Source organism: Hyperoodon ampullatus (assembly GCF_949752795.1).
Source record: "Hyperoodon ampullatus genome assembly, chromosome: 14".
NCBI lineage: Eukaryota > Metazoa > Chordata > Mammalia > Artiodactyla > Ziphiidae > Hyperoodon > Hyperoodon ampullatus.
In genome coordinates this window covers 32248647-32270121 of record NC_136927.1, presented here as the reverse complement: position 1 = coordinate 32270121, position 21475 = coordinate 32248647, and the positions used below count along the sequence as shown (strand labels likewise).

The 21475-nt window shown below is 43.4% G+C and overlaps 1 protein-coding gene across 4 annotated transcripts in view; it reads left to right on the top strand.

Moving 5' to 3' along the window:
• The window catches only part of CPPED1 (calcineurin like phosphoesterase domain containing 1), a gene marked incomplete at its 5' end in the record, with an annotated part of 117755 nt that overhangs the window by 17541 nt on the left and 78739 nt on the right, over positions 1 to 21475 (top strand). Inside the window, 2 exons of one of the 4 annotated variants that reach the window (XM_079719270.1) lie at positions 565 to 646; positions 7012 to 7220. The exons of 1 other annotated variant lie outside the window; for it this stretch is intronic. In XM_079719270.1, the coding sequence (XP_079575396.1) occupies positions 565 to 646; positions 7012 to 7220 (291 nt within the window). Of the gene's footprint in view, positions 1 to 564; positions 647 to 7001; positions 7221 to 21475 lie in introns of all 4 variants that reach the window. 2 more of the 4 variants (XM_079719271.1, XM_079719272.1) reach the window with 2 other exon arrangements.

The window sequence follows — 21475 nt, the reverse complement described above, 5'->3', positions numbered from 1 at the left end:
GATCATCTGCCCTGAAGTCAGGGCTCTGTGGTGTAATTGGCCTGGTTCTGCCCCTCACGCCTTGTTAGTCTTGATGAAGTTATTTACCCTTGACCTTGTGAGTCTCCTCTTCTGTACCTCTAAGCAAAATGGAAGGGTTACCGTGGATAAGGGCTTCTCATCCCAGATGTCTTCAGGGGCCAGGTGGTGAATGGGACCAGGTGTGGACCGCAGTGAATTCCAGAGCATTCATGCCAGTAAAGGGGCAGTTACTGCTCAGTCCCAGCCAATCGTTGGCACACTCCATTTGGGCCTGGTGTGGCCAGATTTTCCATGAGAATCCAGAAAGCCAAACACTGCATGTGCCAAACAGAATACACCTGCTAATCAGATCACATCGAGAGACCTAAAGTTTGTAATGTCTTGAGGAGATCACCAGTCAGCATCCCACAGAAAATAGATGTCCTGGGCCCTTTGCTGTTGGCAGGGTTTGTGAGCGTCACAACTTCCTGGGGAAAGACTCTGAGCCTTGTCAGCATTATCTTTGTGTACTGTCTTCGTACTCACCAAGATGTGCCATTTAAAGGAAACTTTTTGGAGACAAAAAATGTCTTTATGGAGGTGGGCAACTTGCAGGCAGCCTAGGGAACATTCCATCTTCTTCATGGTTCTCTCTTCTCCAGGCCAGCCCGGCAGCACTGAGATGCTGAACAATAGAGGCTGCTGCTCATAAACTGTGTAACCTTGAACTTGAGCCATGACTAAGATCCCTAAGTATATCCCTAAGATCCCTCAGTATTCCCTCCTTGGTTAAATCAGAGTGTTGGTTAAAGTAACTCTGAGAATCCGTCAGGCACAATTTCCAGTTCTTTAGGGGGAAAAGGTGGGCTTGTATAAGGTGAGCCTTCAGCCTTCATAGGATGGGCTGCAACAAATGAGCTCACTCAGCTCAGTACAGGAGGGTCACATTAAACTTGTGGTTACCTGAGATTAGTTAATTACGTTAGTTAATATTATCATCTGTGGCAGACAGGACCTGCCTCCCTGCATGAGCCCCTGCTTTTGAGCGTGGGCTGGCCTAGCAACTTGGTTGTAATGAACTGAACCTGGTAAAAGTGATGGGCAGTCACTTCTATTATCATGTTACATAAGATCGTAACTTCCGTTTACTAGCAAACCCTCTTTCTTGCCGCCTCTGATGAACAAGTTTCCACGTTATGAACTGCCATGTTGGAGGGGCCCACGTGTCAAGGAACAGGTGGCCTCTGGTTGACAGCCAGGAAGGAACAGGTGCCCTCAGTCCCCCAGTCCACAACCACCTAAGTGAGCTGGAAGCACATCCTGACTGACCTGAGTCTTCAATTGAGACTCCAGCCCCATCCAACACTTTGATTGCAGCTTGTGAGAGATGTTGAGCAGAAGATCCAGCTAAGCTGTGCCCAGATTCCTGACCAACAGAAACTGTGAGATAGATAATGTGTCTTGTTTCAAGGTGCTGCATTTGTGGTGATTTGTTACATAGCAGTAGATGGCTAATACACCATCTCTTTGAATTTGTTTAAAAAAATAACATTGAAAAAATTACATTCACTGTAGACATTCTTATTCATAGCAGATTTAAGTGTTTTAGTTAAATGAATGTATGCATTATTGTGTCTTAACACTAAGAACCATATAGGCATTATCCAGAGGTTTGTGTCAAATGTTTCAAAAGATTACAGTCTTGTTTTAGCACCATCAGGGTCAGAAATGAGATCTTAATTTAATCAACTCACTTTATTCTTTAATCCATTCATTCTAAAGTACTTAGTTTTTCTCAAAAATTTGACCTTGGTCTTATCATAGTTGTCAATTAGAGTCCCTGACTGCATTCTTGTATCAAATTTGGACAAAAAAAATTACCTCTCTGTTGTGCTTTTGAAAACACACATTTGTGTATGCTGCACACACACAGTTGCTAGCAGGTGCTTTCACTGTATGTCATGATGTCATGTGAAAATCTAAAGTGTTAGAACTCACTAATTAGTAATGAATTCCCTCATTAAGTTCTTACCTGGAATCTTGGAATTCTTACCAAGAAAATTGAATTGATTTTGAAAGGTGATTTAAAGGGAGTTGATTAGACAGTAATGGATAAGACCAAGAAATGTTTAGGAACAAATACCTGAGCTGGACATAGGCAGGATGTCGGAATGAATAGGAAAATATGCAAAACAAAAACAAAATGAAACAAAAAACACAGCCACTAACAACAGCAAAACCCCTCCCAGACATTGTTTCAATTTAGGGAAACAATCACTTTACATCTGTTTGATATAAAACACATTTAAACAGGCCCTTGATTAGTTGCATGCCAGTGCTTCTCACACTTGGATTTGCATAAAATCACCTGGGAATTTGTTAAAGTGCAGATTCTGACTCAGTAGGTCTGGGGTGGGCTTCCTAAGCTCGCAGGTGATGGTGATGTTGCTGGTCCGTTGCCACACCTTGAGGACTGAGGTGGAGGCCCAGCCCAGCCCCCCGTGCCCAGGTACAGCCTGCATAGTTGCTCTCTCGTCATCCTCACCTTCTCCCTCAGCCTCCATTTCCAGGTACTTCTGCTCCTTAATTTGGGTTGTCAGTCATTTACCAGGCTCTTTGACTAGGAAAATTAAAAACAAAACAAAACAACAAGCAATAAACCACTGGACCCTTAAGTGGTTTTTAAATGCCCTGATTGTGTATCAGGTTGCTTTAGGGATGGTCCTTACCATATCCAGACTTCCACAGTTAGAGCTGCCAGAACAGTGCTTTCCGGAGTCTAAAGAGAGAAGCTGGGGCCAGACACTTGCTCTGCCCCGGAAGGGAGGCATCATCGTAAGCATTCCCAGGCCCTTGTAGGTGTCAGTCAGCTAATACCTATGCCCTGTCCTTGGGGTAATTCTGGACTTCGGTGAAATAATTTAATGCAAATGTTTTTAAGAATTGGCTTTCCTAATATAAAAGTCTGCCCTTCTGAGGGGTGGGGGAGGTGTAAGTTTACAAAAGATCCCTCCATCCAGTACTAAGTCTTACAAGCCTCAAATATGTTAAATTCAGCCTTGATTAAAATTAAGATGAGGCCAAACACCACAAACTTCTGTAGCAGGAACTTTAAGAGGCTCCAGGTGCTTTTGAGAACGCAGAACCCTGAGTCAGCCCATTGCCTTTATTAGATAGGTAAGGTAGATGGAACAGTGACATGGAGCTGTCATTTATTTTAGGTCAAATCTGTTTATTTTGTGCCTTGTCATCATAAAATTGAGATTCTTTCTAAGATTTTACTTAGTAAACCAGTAATAATGAAAGATTTAATACCTCCAAAGACGACTTTTCGAGACTATGACTTTGTGATAGGCAACTATAATTGTTAAAATGTTCACTGTAGAAAACTTTATAAATTCTGTTTGTTGTAGCAGATTGATTTATGCCCCAACTTTGGGGTGTCAGTCATCTCCCTGATTAATTTATCCAGTTTAAACAGCTTTGCAAACTGCCTCAGAAACAGGAACATAGCTAAAAGCATTCATCAGTGCAAAATGGGTATTATTAAAGTAAAATAAATGAACAGTGCCAACAATTAACTTTAAAACTCAAATCAGAATCTCAGTTTTTTTCATGACACCAACCTTGAGCTCTTGAAGAAGTTTTGCTGACTTCTTCCTGGCCCTTTATCTTTAAGTCTGATCTGTGTAACAAATTACCCAGAAACTTGGCAGCTTGCGAAAACTAATGTGCATTATCTATCTCCCAGTTACCATCAGGAATCTGGATGCAACCTAGCTGGGTCCTTCTGCTGCAGGGTCTCATGAGGGTTCCGTCAAGGTGTCACCTGTGGTGTGGTCTCATCCAGAAGCTCACCTAGGGCGAATCCTCTTCCAGGTTTACTCACATGCTTGTTGGCAGGATTTGGTTTCTTTCAGGTTGTTGCATGGGTGGGGGGGCTCTGTTCTTCACAGGCTGTTGGTCAGAGCCCTCCCTCAGTTCCTTGCCGTGTTGGCCTTTCCAGGGGGCTACTCATCATGACAGCCTGTTCCCTCCAGGAGAAGGGCTCCGAGGGAGAGTGAGCAAGATGAAAGTCAGGGTCTTTTCTTTAGCCTTATCTCTCTCTTTTTCAAAACCACTGTATTGAGATACGATGACATGAAATGCTGTACATATATAATGGGTACAACTCAGTGAGTTTGGGGATAAGTATAGACCTGTGAATCCATCACAACCATCAACATCTATCATAAACATCCATCTCCTCCTAAAGTTTCTTCCCACCCCCTTTATTGCTGTTGTTGTTGTTTGTGTGTGTGATAGGAACACTTAAGATCTACCTTCTTAGCAAATTTTAAGTGTCCAATACAGTATTGTTAGCTATAGGCACCGTCCTATATAGTAGATCTCCAGAACTTATTTATCTTGCATAATTGAAACTTTGTGCCCTTTGATCCTCCCCTCCCCATTTCCCCTCCCTACTCCCCAGCCCCTGGAAAACATCGTTCTGCTCTCTGCTTCTATGAGTTTGACTATTTTGGATTCTACATACAAGTTGAGGCTCATGCAGTATTTGTCTTTCTGCGACTGGCTTATTGCAGGTAGCTTAATGTCTCCAGGTTCATCCATTTTGTCCCAAATGGCAGGATTTCCTTTTTTTAAGACTGAATGATATTCTGTTGTATGTGTATACCACTTTTTCTTTATCCATTCATCCACTGAGGAACATTTAGGTTGTTTCCATATCTTGGTCTAGCCAGTCTCTGAAGGCACATCCTATAACTGTATTCTGCCTATTAGAAGCAGTCCAGCCCACACTCAAGGGGAGGGGATCACACAGGATGTGAGTATCAGGACTCAGGGGTCTTCCGGGGGCATTTTGGAGTCTTTCTGCCACATGTCGTAAGGGCTCAATGAGTATGAGTCAGATCCGTTGTAGTGCTGGATCGCTGTCCTTGGCAGTGAGATGCACACAACAGGGTTTCATTGCAGTCCTTGTTCAGGGTGAGTTTAGGTAGGTTGTGATTTGACTGAACAGCTAGCATTTTAAGCTGTAGTTCAAGAACTGGCAGGTTAACACACATACATAATTTGTTCTGGAAAGTATGGATAGGTGATTTTGTTTGTTTACCTGCTTGTCTTCTTAAGTTCTAGAAGAGGAATTAAGGAAAGGAGGACTAAAGCCTGAGATCCATTCTAAGATGCTAGTAAGCTAGGCACGGTGGGTGGGAGGGTGGTCGGTGGGAGGGTGGGTGTGGAATTTTAAAAGCTTATGTGCTGGGCTTCCCTGGTGGCGCAGTGGTTGGGAGTCCGCCTGCCGATGCAGGGGACACGGGTTTGTGCCCCGCTCCGGGAGGATCCCACATGCCGCGGAGTAGCTGGGCCCGTGAGCCATGGCCGCTGAGCCTGTGCGTCCGGAGCCTGTGCTCCGCAACGGGAGAGGCCACAACAGTGAGAGGCCCGCGTAACGCAAAAAAAAAAAAAAAAAGCTTATGTGCTACATCTAGATCTCAGCTTAAATGACCCCACCTCAGAGAGGCCTTCCCTGTGCACCCAATTTAAATTAACCATTGCTTTCACCTTAATCCTCGCAGAGCCCTTAGCACCCTCCGGCTCTATTCTCTGCGAATTTCCTTGTTTGCTGTCTCTCCCCGCACCCCCCCACCCCCCGTGAGAACTAAGCCCACGAGAGCCGAGACCTCACCTTTCTTGGTCCACTTGTGTGTCATCAACACCTCGCACGGGGCCTGGCAAACAGTAGGCTCTCGGTAAATACTGAATAAATGAGTGAAATGAACACAAAGATGTAAAATGACTTCAAGGAGCTTTTGGGAAATTCTAGTATCTTCATGACTTCCAAAGGAAATGCCATTTATTCAGCTGACCTGCAAAATATGTTCATTTGTTAAAAAGAAGAAAACAGTCTCAAGGTTGTGGGGTAGTTTTGTCCCTGCAGCTGATGGCTGGTGTCCATGAGGCAAGTCATGTCACCTCTCTGGGCTGAGGATAAAATCTGGGCTGATCAGTGGGTGTGTTCAGACTGCTCTGTCCCCAGAACCCACTCAGGCAGAGGAGGCTACGTGTTTTCAACACTGGTCAGCCACCTGTGGTTTTGTTTGAAGAAAGGATTCTGTGGCCAAAGAAAAGTTTGAAACCCACGCACCCACTGATGGGCATTCCAGCTCTGTAAATGCAGACACTGCTGGCAGTTTTTTGGGCAGATCAGGGTGGAGACCCGTGGCCCTTGAAGCTTTGGCAGAACCAATAGGAAGAGCAGCCTGATAGTTTACCTTCAGGTGACCTAAGTGCTTTCCAAGGACATAAAGAATTAAAGAATCTCGTCCCCCCAGCCCTGCCCTGCAGCCTCACACCTCACCTATGCCCACATCATGCTGCCTTGGAAATGTTAGCATCATTTTTTGTTTTCCACATTAACTAAGATTTCGTTTCTGGCCCTGCCTTTCCCACCAGATAGCCGGAGCTTCTGAGCTCCAAGTTTTTGTCACATCCCCTGAAACAGTGCAAATTGTGCCATTAAGCCTGGCGTAAAAGATTTGAAAGCACTTCACCTCGTCGTTTAAACATAATACTTCTGGCAGCTTTCAATTTGGGGTATTTTTAATTCTAATTAAAAAACTATTGAACATTAATATCCTCTATATAGCGTGCCGTGGTGCCTCTGTGCTCCATTTTGGCCGTCTGGCTTTTAAACAGACAGCTTGGTTGCATAGCTGTTAATGGCTCATGTGGTTTTCCCCTGGCCTTTGGGAATCACCAGGTCCAGGCATAATTAGTATAAATCAAAATCCTCTAGCTGATGACAGGAAAATGGTGTGTTTGAACAGCAGCTTATTAAAATGACCTACTTAATTTAAGAAAAATATTGTATCCACTCGCAGGGTAACCTGGGTGCTTTCCCTGACAGATTTTATAATATTTCTTCCCTCTCTTTTCTTCCTTCCTCCCTCCCTTCCTTCCTTTCATTCTTTCTTTCTTTCTTTTTTTTTTTTTAATTAAAGAAAAGGAAAGGGAATGGAAAGGCCCGTTCTACTTCATCCAAGGTGCAGACCCACAGTTCGGACTGATGAAGGCCTGGTCCACTGGGGACTGTGACAGCGGTGGCGACGAGTGGAAGCAGGAGATCCGTCTGACTGAGCAAGCCGTCCGGGCTATCAACAAGCTGAGCCCCAAGCCCAAGTTCTTTGTTCTGTGCGGGGACCTCGTCCATGCCATGCCCGGTAAGACTGGGGTCACCGTTGTGACCTTGTCTTCTTCTCCCATCCAGAAAAAAATGATTTGTCTTAAAAGACGACTCTATTCAGTAACGGCTCGTTCTTTCTCTTCACAACGGTTGCAGTATCGTCAAACATCAGAAAATACACGCTCATTTTGTTTTAAGAATTTGGCAAGATTAATCACAGTAATTAGGCAGAGCTACAGTTCTTATGGTCTGAGCTTACTATGAAAAATGGAACAGTTTCCTATGTGTCACCTTTCTTCATTTCCAGGGGACAAACTTGAACTGCTTTCAGATCCCATATCCATAAACGTAATCTTCTCCTTTCATTTCCCTTCTCCTTGTGCTTTTATTTCTCCTGTATTTGTTAGTGCTTTTTCAGTTTCAAATGACAATCTAACTTGAACTAGATTAATTTTTTTAAAAGTTTGTGTTACCCTATGGGACTGTAAAGTCCAAGGGCAGATTTAGGCTTCAGGTATGGCCGAATCCAGGGGCTCAGAGGTTGCTATCAGGGCTTGGCCTCTTCCTCGCTCAGCCTTGCTTTCCTCTGGGTTGAATTTATTCTCATGCAGGCTCTTTCCAGGTAGTGGCTCCTGGGAGCTTTAGGTTTATGTCCTTCTTACTGAAACCACAACAGAAAGAAAGTGCCTTATTCTTTTTTAAAAAATAATTAATTAATTAATTTTTGGCTGCATTGGGTCTTTGTTGCTGTGCACGGGCTTTCTCTAGTTGTGGCGAGTGGGGGCTACTCTTCATTGCGGTGTGCAGGCTTCTCATTGTGGTGGCTTCTCTTGTTGCGGAACATGGGCTCTAGGCGCGTGGGCTTCAGTAGTTGTGGCACATGGGCTCAGTAGTGTTGGCTCGTGGGCTCTAGAGTGTAGGTTCAATAGCTGTGGCCCACGGGCTTAGTTGCTCTGCGGCATGTGGGATCTTCCCGGACCAGGGCTCGAACCCGTGTCTCCTGCATTGCCAGGCGGATTCTTAACTACTGTGCCACCAGCGAAGCCCCTGAAAGTGCCTTATTCTTAGTGGTCCAATCAGAGTTACAGAACAACACCCATCCAGCTCACATAGCCCCATGAAGCCGGGGTGTGGGATCAGCTCCCCTGCAGCCAAGTGGTCAGAAGAACAGGATGGTTCCCCTGAAGAAAAGTGAGATAGTAGGAATGTGAACATAACAGGTCCTTTTTAGAACTCGCTTCCTTTATTTATTCCCCTTTCCTTTGATATCCTTCTCTCCCAGGCAAAGATAAAGCCCAGTGAGCAAGTATAAGAAAGTGGAAACCGCCCCTCCCCATCTGGGAGGCAGAGCAGGCACCCAAGACCACTCTTGTCTGTGTCCTGGTCTCTGCTTAGTGGACAGAGGTGACCCAAAGACCACTGCAGAAAACGCTGTAGTTGCTATGGGTGTTTGTTTTTGGCTAACGTTACCTTGTAAACCAAGACTCTTGAGTCCTTCTATGATTTCTAATGTCTTTAGAAGCCAAGGCACTCTGCAGGAAGCCTGGGTACACTAATTCCTCCCCTCCAGGACTCACTTGTCTGGTAACCTACCTATCTAGAACAACCCCAGTGTGAACGTGTGAGGATGGAGAAGGGGCTGCCCAGAATGGCTCTCCTTGAAGTCTAGGGAGTATGGCCAGCAGGGAGAACCCTCAGACCTTCCCTCATTCTCTGTTTACTCACATTTTACACAAAGTCAAGATTGTGAACATGCCCACAGTCCACGTCATTAACTCCCCCTCCCCCTGGAGGAGCCCAGTGATGCCATCCCTGGAGAAGCAGCCTGTCCTGCTATTGGGCCTATACAGAGGCGGCAGGATGGGGAAGAGGGAAAACAAGGCAGTGGACAAAGACCTGAACTAGGGCTCATGTGGCCGGGATGCCAGCTCCACATCTACCACATCTACCACTGATGCACTGGGTACACTTGGCCAGACCTCTTACCTTCTTAGAGCCTCAGTTTCTGAACCAAGAGCCCATTGATGCATGTGTAGCCTCAATAGTCTGGGGCTACACAGCGCAGGGCAGACGACTCTATACCTCCATGCAGGTGGTGAATATCTCAGCAGCTTGGTACAGAAATGTATTCTCAGGAAGTTGCTGAGTTTCTTTTTTTAGAGAGGTAAAATCTTAGCTGCCTATGAACTTGGCCACCCTTGGTGACTCTTGGCTGAGGGTTCTCCAGTGCTGAGATTATACAGTGCTAAAGTGACCACAGAGTACCCCAGTTTCTAAAGGAGTTAGAAATTGTAGCAGGACTTGGAGTCTTGGTTTACAAGGTAAGCCAAGGTAGTGTGTGAGTTGATCTAACAGATTTATGCTACTTCCAAATGGTTTGATTTGCAGGTCGCTGGTTTCTTTGGAATCATTTGGCCCGATATTCACTGTAGCATCAGCTAGAGCTCTCCCTCTGGACGACACAGTGAACAGACTTCCATTGGACAGTTGAAACAGATTCCAAATTTACTGCTTTTCTGTCCAGTGTTTTTTTTTTTTCCTTTGAAAATAGAATATTATGAGACTCACTAGAATTATATAACATGTTCTTGTAGATGTTTACTGACTTGTTCTGAATTATGTTAATGTATTCAGTCATATTTCAAAATAAGGTTTAAAATAAAAGCATTCCGTGTGATTACACTGCTTCTTAAATAAAGTGTACTGAACATAAGTAAATTAAAAGATAGAGTTTTTATGATCAACCCTACCAGTTGGTCAGAAGACCTCAAAAATGTGAACTAGCCAACTTTTGAGAAATTGTTTTATATTCATTGTGACCCGAACAGAATTCTGAAGATTTGGATTGTTTTGTGGGATTGTAACTGACCCAGTGAAAGGATTGTAACTGTTTTGAATATTGTGGTCTGAGGTTTAAACAGAACGTTTTGAATCTAGTTACCATTTTTTTTGCATTTTTTTAATATGCAATTAGTGGCTTCCCCTTCATTTAGCTCATATTCAGGGGCAGACTTTAGAAAAGTAATTATTTGCTTTGATTGCTTAGCACATTGTTAATTATCAAATACATATATTAATAGGCAGATAAAATCAGAGAGCATACTTTTAATTCCACCATCTTGGGCCAAGTAGTTTTAAGTTCAAATTGGAGAAAAAGAACTTTACAAGTAATACTTTTGCTAATGAAAGTCCGAATATGCTTTTCTGTTATAAATACCCATCATAATAGTCATTCATCTACAAACATTTATGGTGTGCAAACTAAGTGTCAGTTACAGATGCTGTGGATATGATAGTTAGAAATGAGAGACCAGCCCTTCCACGGAGCTTAGAGTCTGGTAAGGGAAGTGTAAAACCCAGGATGGTTAAGGGGTGCCATTGGTGCCAAGGCCTGCAGGAAAAAGCCTAAGAAATGCAGGACAAGGCCCATTTTGTTTTGAAACATATGCAGTTTTCATCCTGCAGGCGTCTTTTGGGTTATCTTGGTATTTTCTTATTTTATAAAGCTTCTCTGTGGGATAAACCACATTATAAGTAGCAAATGAAGACTTGTACAAATATTGAGACCATTGATTTTCAATCCTTCACTCTTGAGCCCAGGATGACTTTCTTCAGTCCTTCTGATGTTGAGGCATCAACCCACTGATGCTGTCCCCAGGAGCCTTATTAGGTTTCGACAATTACATGAGAAGCTGGAATGTGATGATACAATTAGGGTACAGGAGAGTCCCTTTGGCCTTTGGAACGGGTTGGTGTGTCTGTCCCTGTTTGGTAGCAAGGGCTATAACCAAACAAAACAGATAAAGCGGGAGGAATTCTTCCCTTGATACAAAGTCTCCTTGAAGAGTTCTTTGTTTACTGACCTCCACTGGGGCAGCTGTTACATGATGTTTCAGTTGATTCAGCCCCAGGAAGTCCTCTGTTACGTAAACTGAGGCAAGCCTGCGTTAGCATTATTTCAGTAGGTGGTGTATTAGTTTCCTATGGCTGCTGTAAACAATTACTATAGACTTAGTGGTCTAAAACAACACATTTATTCTCTTATAGTTCTGGAGGACAGAGTATAAAATGGGTGTGCAGGGCCGCATCCTTTCTGGGAGGTTCCAGCCTCTAGAGGCTGCGCACATGTCCTGGGTCAAGGCCCCTTCCTCCGTCTTCAAAGCCAGCAAGACAGCATCTTCTCTCCTCACTGACCTTTGATTCACCCTCTCATATTCTCTTACTCCTATCCTCCTGCTTCCCTCTTATCAACACCCTTGTGATCATGTTGGCCTGTTCAGATAGCCCAGGATAATCTCTTCATCTCAAAATCCTTAACTTTATCGCATCTGCAAATTCCCTTTTGCCTTGTAAGGTAACATATTCATAGATTTGGGGGACTGGGATGTGGACATCTTTGGGGGACCATTATTCAGCCAACCACAGATTGGCAAAGGATGAATTCAGGGTCTGTTATGTGCCAGGAACTGTGCTGCTAGCTCACTCATTATGGGCTTGAAAAAGTGTCATTGTTACTTCCATTTTCCCAGGGTCACTTAGCTTGTAAGTGGTGGAGCCAGGATCTTACTCAGGTCCGTCTGTTTCCAAATTTAATGCACTTCTGCTGCAGCCTTGCTACTCAAAGGCTGGTCCTCAGAGCTGTAACCAGGAGCTTGTTTGAAATGTAGGATTTCTGCCCCACCCAGACCTAATGAGACATAATCAGCAGCTCAACAAGATCCACAGGTGAATCTTACGGACAATTAAGTCTGAGAAGCACTTAATAGACTGATATGCACAGTGCACTGGGTGTTTGGCTTCTCTGTGTATTATGTACCATTTTGTGTGTATGCAAGTGGTTTGTGAAAATTCACTTTAGCTCTTAAAGATAATGGTGTTTAGCAAGAGAGCTACCTTTGCTTTAGACTTACCGTGCTCAGCTTCAAAGGGAAATGCTTTAAGTTTGTAGCTTTTTATTTTGTTTTTTAAACAACAGTTTGAATAACTAAAGCCGAATGACCTCTGCTCTGCAGGGCTTCCCAAACAGAACCTGACAGAAATATTCAGGAAAGCAGCCACACCTATATGCTTTAAAAGTATCTTTATGCAGAAAGGTCAGGAGGGCTAGCACTGGTTTTTCGGGTCCTGTCTGTGTGCATGATCCCTTATCTGCCATTCCAAAGTTCACAAAGCTCTGAACACTAAGCGTTTTTTGCTTTAGTTTGAACTAACTCAGTTGGCAGCAAAACTGACCTGAACTACGTGAAGCTATTTACAGTCTCTATTTATCCTACTTAAAACATTCATGTATTTTGCTAGTGAAATATTACCGTGTTCCATGACGGGGTGGTGCCTGAGACCCAGCTGGAGGCATTATTTAATATGTGCCCTCTGCCTGGTATTGCTATTTTTAAGTTTGAAAACCTCCAGATTTCAAACCAGATCTGGCCCAAAGCATTTTGGATAAGAACACATGAATCTGCAGTGTTGATCATTTGGAATTTATAGATGAAGAAACCTTTCATCTCTAGAAGCAGAAGGCTCTTCCTTCCTTCCCATTTAATGTCACACCCCCAAGTTCACTTGTGTACACCCATTGCACAGTGGCCACATTTTAGTTTCAAAGTTAAAAATGTTCCCAGGCATCTTATATTTGAATTTTGGGGACCATTCCTGTTGGGACCGAAGTGACTGAATATGAAAATGGAGTTGCGTTCAGAAATCATTCTGACAAATTGAAAGAGGGGGTACGTACACAAAGGTAATGTTTGCTACAGATAAGTGCAGACTAATCCACTTAGGTGGAAAAATCTTCACTTCAGGGTAGAGAAGGACTGAGCTTCTGCAGATATGGCTGCAAAAGGCTGGAGATTAAGGGGATTAGTGGCATGGTGTTTAGGATGGGAGACACTCTGGGAATGTAAAGCAGAACTGCTGAATTGTGGTTTTCCTGCAAGATCCAAGCGAGACCTGAAAGGTTCTATTTCATCTAGTTTGGTAGCCCCTCACCTTAAATTAGATGTGAAGGGCTAGGCCAAGGTCCAGATAAGAGTAGCCCTGGCTAAATGGCCATCAAGACTCCTTCCCCACTTAGATTTCTAATTCTATGATGAATGGGTAGAATTGAGAAATAAAGCAAGATGGAATGCCTTGGTACGCTGGGCTTCAGGCAGAAAATAAGCCATTTGTCCTTCTGTGTTCACACAGTCCAGGAAGGTTGGTGTTTATTTTTTCCCAGCTGGGCAGGCACAAACATGTGAATGTAATTCTGGTACAAGACAGACTATGATAAGCAAAGCCTCAGAGGCACACTTTTGAAAACCAAAGCCAGGATTAAGGCTGTGGCCAGGAAAAGGCCTTATGTCGGCCCTCCAGCCTCTACGATTCACCTTCCCCCAAGCTGAGTTCTAAGTTCCTAACGGGCAGCGAGTGTGTGTATCTGTGTTGGTGTGTATTTACATCAAGCGCCCAACACTGTGGGCATGTGAACGGTGTGAATGAATGCAGGCCAAGTGAATCACTGTATGTTTCCCAGGGTCCTTAGCAAGTAACTGGCACATGGTAGGCCCCCAGTACAAACTTCTGGATTAGATGAGTAATCAATTCATTTATTTAACAAATCTCTGTTGAGTGCCTACTCTGAGCCAGGCACTGTTCCAGATGCCTGTGCTACATAAGTGAATGAAACAGATCAAAACCTGTGCTTGACCTAGAAACAAGGAATAGGGACGCATGGAAACATGAAAGTATTATTTTTTGTCATTCTTATCTTTTGTAGGATTCAAACTCGTGTAGCTATGGATCTGTTTTGTTATTTTATTAGATTTTTAAATTATACGAGTAATATGTGAATACATTCTCTTTGTAAAGATTTAAAATCTGTATCTAGAATAAACTGTAACCCCGAACCAGGTCCATCCCTTGGGGTCACCATAGTTAAAAGTATGTGTGTTGGTGAGCACCCTGGTCTTCCATAAATGTCATCATTCTGTGCACACTGCTCTGTGCCTCGCTTTTTCCCCTTGCATCCATCTGGAAAACCCTTTTACGCTGATACACAGAGGTTTATGTCAGGCTTTTAATAACTGTGGTGAGTTCCGTGGGTTGGAATCTCCTGATTGATTAGTTCTCTCTCCTCACCATCACTAGGAGTGATCATCTAAACAGTGCTGCTAGCAGAGGTTCTTCTTGTGTACTCAGGTCAGCTTTTCTTTAGGCTTGAAGTCAAAATGGGCTGGCTGGTTCGGGACGTGCTCTAGCACTTGGAGGGAGTGAACACCAGGCAGTTCGCTCTGCAGTTCCCAGGAGGACGCCTCTCAGGGACTGGCCGCACTTTCCTTCTGTACCATCTCTTCTGTGCAGCAGCATCTCTGCCTGCACTGCCCACCACACCCCAGGTTCTCAGAAAGTTTCCACTGAATGGAAACCCTTTTGTCCCTATTAACAGGATTTGTTCCTGTTGTTGTTGTTGTTTTTAAAAGAAGCTCAGTTAACTCATGTTCAATTCCTTGGCTGTATAATTAGCCTCGCATTGTTATTTTTAAGTGCATATTCCAGGCTCCAAGAAATGTCATGATTTAAAGACAATTTACCACACAGCTTAACATACAGAAACATTAAAGGGGGGTTCTGTGGGTGCAAGAAAGTGACCCGCCTTGGTTGAAATATCACCAGGCCCTGGACTGGGCCGGGCTGCTGTCTTCAGCTCTTCCAGCAGGTTGTGTGCAGGCCGAATGTTGAGCCGTGGTGACCCGGAGTAATCAGCCAGCCCCAGGCTCCCGGGCTCCTTCACATCCATTATAAGCGCTGTTGAAGCATCCAGGCGAACAGGAACAATGCCTCCCTTCTGCTGGGGCTGATTGAAAGTGGTTTGAACTAATTTACCTGATATTACTAATTAGGGAACTCTGAGCATTACTTGCAGAGTTGTTTCTTTTTTGTTGCTGTTGTTCATGGAGAGAGGATTTTTTATTGAGATACAGTTGACATACAACATTATATTAGTTTCAGGTGTATAACATAGTGATTCAATATTTGTATATACTGTGAAAGGATCACAGTAAGTCTAGTTACCATCTGTCACAATACATAGTTACAAATTTTTCTTGTGACTTTTTTTTTAACATTTTTATTAGAGTATAATTGCTTTACAATGGTGTGTTAGTTTCTGCTTTATAACAAAGTGAATCAGTTATACATATACATATATCACCATATCTCTTCCCTCTTGCGTCTCCCTCCCTCCCACCCTCCCTATCCCACCCCTCTAGGCAGTTACAAAGCACCAAGCTGATCTCCCTGTGCTATGTGGCTGCTTCCCACTAGCTGTCTTACATTTGGTAGTGTATAGATGTCCATGCCACTGTTTCTGATGATGTGTGTGGTCTGAAGCAGCACTGCTGGGAGCGGTGATCGCCCTCACGCCCCCGCCAGCATCTGCCACGTGGCCTCATGGCAGAGGCCCTGTGCCCGCTGCTGGGCATCTCAGCTTGTTCTGTGCCCAGACCCCTTTGGCAGCTTGCTGAAGCCTCTGGACCACCTCTCATAATAATGTTTCTAAATGCATAAAATAAAATGCATGAGGTTTCTCAGAAACCAATTATATTGAAATACAGTTATCAAAATATTTTAAAATTTATTTGATAGAGTAAAATGCATGCCTCTTTGTTGATCTATTGTTATATAATACAGTCTAACAGCAAGGCTAATAACTACTGTATTTTCAAAGTGGTGCTTGAGCTTAAGCAACGTTGTGAGGTATTGCAACAACTGTAATGGAATATGAAAAATCCTCGTGATTTCTGTTGGTGGACAGGATCACAGGAGCGTGAATACCTCTGTGGCTTTCTGCCTAACTTCATAGTAGAAGGAAATGCTAGATGTCAGTTAGAGGTCAGTGAAAATGTAGGCTTTTTCCCCATCTAGGTTCACAGATCCCCGTGGACTCCAGGTTAAGAGCCCTTATCCATCTGCACATGTGGATATACTCTTGTTTGACTAGTCAGAGCTTTCTCTTCATAGTCAATGTGTGGATATTATAATTGCCCACAGTATAAACTCAAGGGCAGAAACTCTACCTTGAATTAAAGGCTAAAATGCTTCTTAACTGTAGCTAGGAAAATGTGACCTCTGATTATTCCCTGAAAAGAAATGAGCTGAGTAACAGGAGCTAGTTAACAATTGTCTTTTGTAGATTTATTTACTTTATTTATTTTTGGCTGTGTTGGGTCTTCGTTGCTGTGCGCAGGCTTTCTCTAGTGGCGAGCGGGGGCTACTCTTCATTGTGGTGCGCGGGCTTCTCATTGTGGTGGCTTCTGTTGTTGGGGAGCACAGGCTCTAGGTGCATGGGCTTCAGTATTTGTGGCACATGGGCTCAGTAGTTGTGGCTCATGGGCTCTAGAGTGTAGGCTCAGTAGTTGTGGCCCACGGGCTTAGTTGCTCCGCGGCATGTGGGATCTTCCCAGGCCAGGGCTCGAACACCTGTCCCCTGCATTGGTAGGCAGATTGTTAACCACTGCGCCACCAGGGAAGTCCCTCCTGTCAGTACATTTAAAACTATTAGGCATTCTATCAGTTTCAGCGTCTGGAAGAAATTTCTTCTAGAGCCCTCTGTTTCCTGGCTCATTATTTTCTAAGCCTAACAGCTGTCATATTGGCATTTCCATCCCTGTTCTAGGGACTGACTACCTCTCTCAGGTTGGATCCCCGTTTCTTCGCTTTGTAGCAGACCATGATTGTAGAGGCCATTAGGCAAAGAACCTGTGGCAGTCTGCTCCGCGACCCGGCCAGCCCTCTGAGTGGCGCAGGCCACTGAGCAGAACAGCTAGGGAGCTCACTTCCACCATCCCCCACATCCTGGGGGGTTTCCTGGAGGCGGCAGAGGGATGCTACAGAAGCTTGCAGAGTCCCTGGCAAACCAATACAGTGTAGACAAAACCAACGTCTTTCTAGCTTGTGCTTAGCTGATTGGAATAGTTACATCTTTCCTTTCGTTGTTTTTGCTCTAAATACTAATTTTCTGGAATTGGGACATTTCACTTCCTTAATGGGCCTATTATCTGCAACTAAATGAAATAGTAAAAAGAAGCACGATCCCAAAGGAGTTCAATTACCAGTTAATTGGTCAAGTGATCAGAATGTGAAATGAAGAAAATAATGAGAGGTTAGAAAAGGGAGCACATTTCAGGCCAAAACTGCTGAGGATGCCTATTTTGTAACTTCCATAATTCAGACACTCACCTGCATGTTTGGAATTCTGTATCACTCCAACCTGAGAGAGGTAGTCAGTCCCTAGAACAGCGATGGAAATGCCAATATGACAGCTGTTAGGCTCAGAGAATAATGAGCCAGGAGACAGAGGGCTCTAGAAGAAATTTCTTCAAGACGCTGAAACTGGTAGAATGCCTAATAGTTTTAAATGTACTGACAGTTCCTAAATAGTTTATTGGAAAACCATGGTAGATTCTTTTCAATATATGTTATTTGGGTTGTATAAAAAATGTACTATTCCTTTCTTTATGTATTATTTGGGTGAAATACTGCTGTCATAATCCATAAATATTCTTGTGAAGAGATTTTGTATTGATCTGTAAGGTGGCAGCTTTAGAAATTTCACCTGGATAATATACTTTCCTTAATCTTTTTTTTTTCCCAAAAAATATTAAAGTAAATTTTATATCATACCAAAAGCTCCTATAATGTCAAACAGTTTATTTTATTAATTGTATCCTAAGTTGGTTCACAGTACAGATTCAACAGTGATTTGCTATAAATGTCTGGGAGCAGCCAGTGTAATAAGTTGTAGCTGTTAGATGCAAAGTTAAATGAATCTTGTTTAATATCATGTATAATTTAAAAACCAGTAGAACCAGATTAAACTTTATCTGCTAGCTATGTGCTGCCGAATCACCACTGAGTAACATTTATGCTTGCAAAGATTTAGATCAAATGAATTTACATACCTCAATTAATTAGGAAAAGATAATGGAAAGGATTTGAGATGGAAAGGAGTATGGCTCCATAAATTCTCTGGGACTAGATGAAAGTGAATGTTTTTAATTGAAGGAGTAAATCATTTTCTTAAGTTCCACTCAAGGCTGCTTGTGCCACTGTGTCCCTAGCCCTAGTGTTTTCCAGCCAGATGTCCACCTGTTCCATCATCACTGCTTGTGCCCTTGACTATTGGCAGTTGGAGTTAGGTAATTCGACCCTAATTCACTTACTCATTTGTTTGTCTGATCAATAATAGCAAATAAATGTGGAGAGCTGCTTATGTGCCTGGCACTGCTTAGCAAGAAACAAGCCCAGTGCCTGTCCTCAGGAAGCTTCCAGTTAGGGAGAGAGGAGGGAAGCAAAAAGCTCTATAAATGAAATAAAACAGTAGCCTTAGTGAGTGATTCCAGGTGTGGTGCGTGGTGCCTGGTGCTGTGAGCAGATGCAGGATGCAGCCCTGATCGGTGGTTAGCAAAGGCTGCCTTGAAACCGGAGTAATATTAGGTAGCCTCTGCCCTGCTCATCATTCAAAAAATCAAATCCAATCAAACAGTACTAAAAGGTATTCAGGAAAATAGAAGTCAGCGTTCCAGCCACCACTGACCTACTTCTTAGAGGAAACCCGTGGTTATTAATTTTTCATGAAAAATGGCAGAAAATTATCAAGCTTATGTACACTTGGCATGTAGAGTGTTTTGTAAAAAGTACAAATGGAAGAAAAAAAGACACAGCATCTGTTTATGTCATTTCTGTTGTCTTTCTGTAGCAGGAGGTACTATGCATCACTCTTTTCAGTGGACAAGATACCAGCATGTGTTTGAACTGCCCCCGACTTGGGGGGCATTTATGTTGTGCCCTGTGTTCTGCGGTGACCAGTGCACCTCTGTGTGCACGAGCAGCTGTTAAGGATGTGGCTCTGAAGTCAGCTTGCTCAGATTCACATCCTGGGCCCCTTGTTTACTAACTGGGTAACCTTGGGCAATTTACCTTATCTCTCAGTAGCTGAGTTTCCTTATCTGTAAAATGCAGATACTGATGATACTACTTGGTAGGCTTCTCATAGAACTTAAAGTGCTCAGAACACTGGCGTTTAATACCATCCAGTAACTACAGTTACTTCCACTAGTTAGGTTTTGTTTTTGTTTTTGTTTTTAATAAAAGCTTTATTGAGATCTAATTCCCATATCATGTAATTCACCCATTTAAGGTGTGTAATTCAGTGGCTTTTTGTTTATTCACAGCATTGTGCAGACAAGACCACCATCAATTTTAGAACATTTTCATCAACCCAAAAAGAAGCCTGTTTCATACTATTAACCACTCCTCTCCATATCCCTCCACCCCATCCTCATCCGCAGCCCTAGGCAACCACTAATCTACGTTGTGTGTTTATGGATTTGCCTGTTCTAGACATTTTGTGTAAGTGGAATCATATAATATGTGATCCTTTGTGACTGGCTTCTTTCATTGAGCATGATGTTTTCAGGGTTCATCTGTATTGTAGCAGGTGTCACTACTTCATTCCTCTTATGTCTGAATAATTGTAGGGAGAGACTGCATTTCATTTACCTACTTTTACTTTTTGTTGTTATTCTGTGAGATGAATTCTTAGAAATAGACTGTTGAACCAAATGTTAATATTAAGGAAAGTGGAAATTAGGCCTTTGTCCTAACATATGGTCAACTAATATATTTTATTTATTTATTTATTTTTGGCTGCATTGGGTCTTCGTTGCTGCGCGTGAGCTTTCTCTAGCTGAGGTGAGCGGGGGCTACTCTTCGTTTTGGTGCGTGGGCTTCTCATTGCGGCGGCTTTTCTTGTTGTGGAGCACGGGCTCTAGGTGTGTGGGCTTTAGTAGTTGTGGCACGTGGGCTCAGTAGTTGTGGCTCACGGGCTCTAGAGCTCAGGCTCAGTAGTTGCGGTGCACGGGCTTAGTTGCTCCGCGGCATGTGGGATCTTCCCGGACCAGGGCTCGAACCTGTGTCCCCTGCATTGGCAGGCAATTCTTAACCGCTGCACCTCCAGGGAAGTCCTCAACTAATATATTTTAATTTTTAATATTTATTTTTTGGCTGTGCCGCACAGCTTGTGGGATGTTACTGGACCACCAGGGAAGTCCCTATATTTTAATATTTTTATTCCGTTACTAAATAATATCCCTAGTGGCCCAAGAGATCAAATTTACTATATTCTTTGTATTACTCCCCCCCCCCAAAAAGTATAAATAAACGAGAGGGTGTTTTTAATGTGGGAGTTAAAGTCCCTGGTCACTAGGTAAAAGGGAGAGGATGGGGAGTGGGCCATCTCCCTACCTTCAGGCAAACCCCAGTTTGCCATCTCAAATAGCTGAGAGCCCGTTTTTTTTTTATAAGATTCTTAACTCTTCATTTTTTCACAGTTTTTATTAAGAATATTTTTGTCCGAAAATAAAACCCAAACGTTTGGGAAATAAAGAGCAAGTTTACTAAGTTTAGTTGAGTATCTGTAGCCGCCTATTATTTCTTATGTAATCACTTCAAAAAACAGTCTTTCTTCCTTATCATTAGGTCAACTAAGTGGCCACCAGAAATTGGGAAGAGCTTGTTACTCTAAAGAGTAGGGCTCGTGGTAGTGCAGAGCCACTAAGGTAGCTGTATTATGATGAAAGAATAGTGCTTTTATCCCTTTTTCCAGATGAGCAAACTGTCAGGTCGGACAGCTTGCCCAGCTCCACCTGCTGGGGAGGTGATGCTGGCGCTGAGGTCCATTCAGTAACTCAGAGCCTGGACTCCCTTTACTGGACCCTCAAGGAGTTAGAGCCGTCCTAGGGTGAATTCTTTATCTGCTGACCACTAACAGGCCAAGGCTGCATGAAACTAGGGAGAGAGGTGCTGGAGGGGGAGGACAAGTGTTCCCTCCTTGGGGGAATCTGATGACAGCCCTAGCTGTGCTTTTGGAGCTAAAACTACAAAATCTAAGATGGTCTGTCTCCATATTCCAGATGCAGCTCTATAGTAAGGGTGAAGCCATGTTTCTGAGAGTGGAAACAAGTGCTGTTTAGTCACAGTCGAGGCCATCCTGCCAGCCCTGGGCCACCTCAGCATTATCAGCTTTAGGTTAATAGGATGATACTGGCATGAGAATTGCTCCTCTTTGTTTAATAGACCAGGGCAGCGGTACTCAAAGATGTCACATTTTAAAATTCTACTTGTCGGTAAATTAAAAGTAGTCCCCAGAGTCCCTAATCCAGGGATCTCCAAACACTGGCACATGCTGTGGGAGCTTCACAACACTTCTGAGCAGAAGACAGTTTTGTTATTCTTAGTGACCAGGCCTGCTGC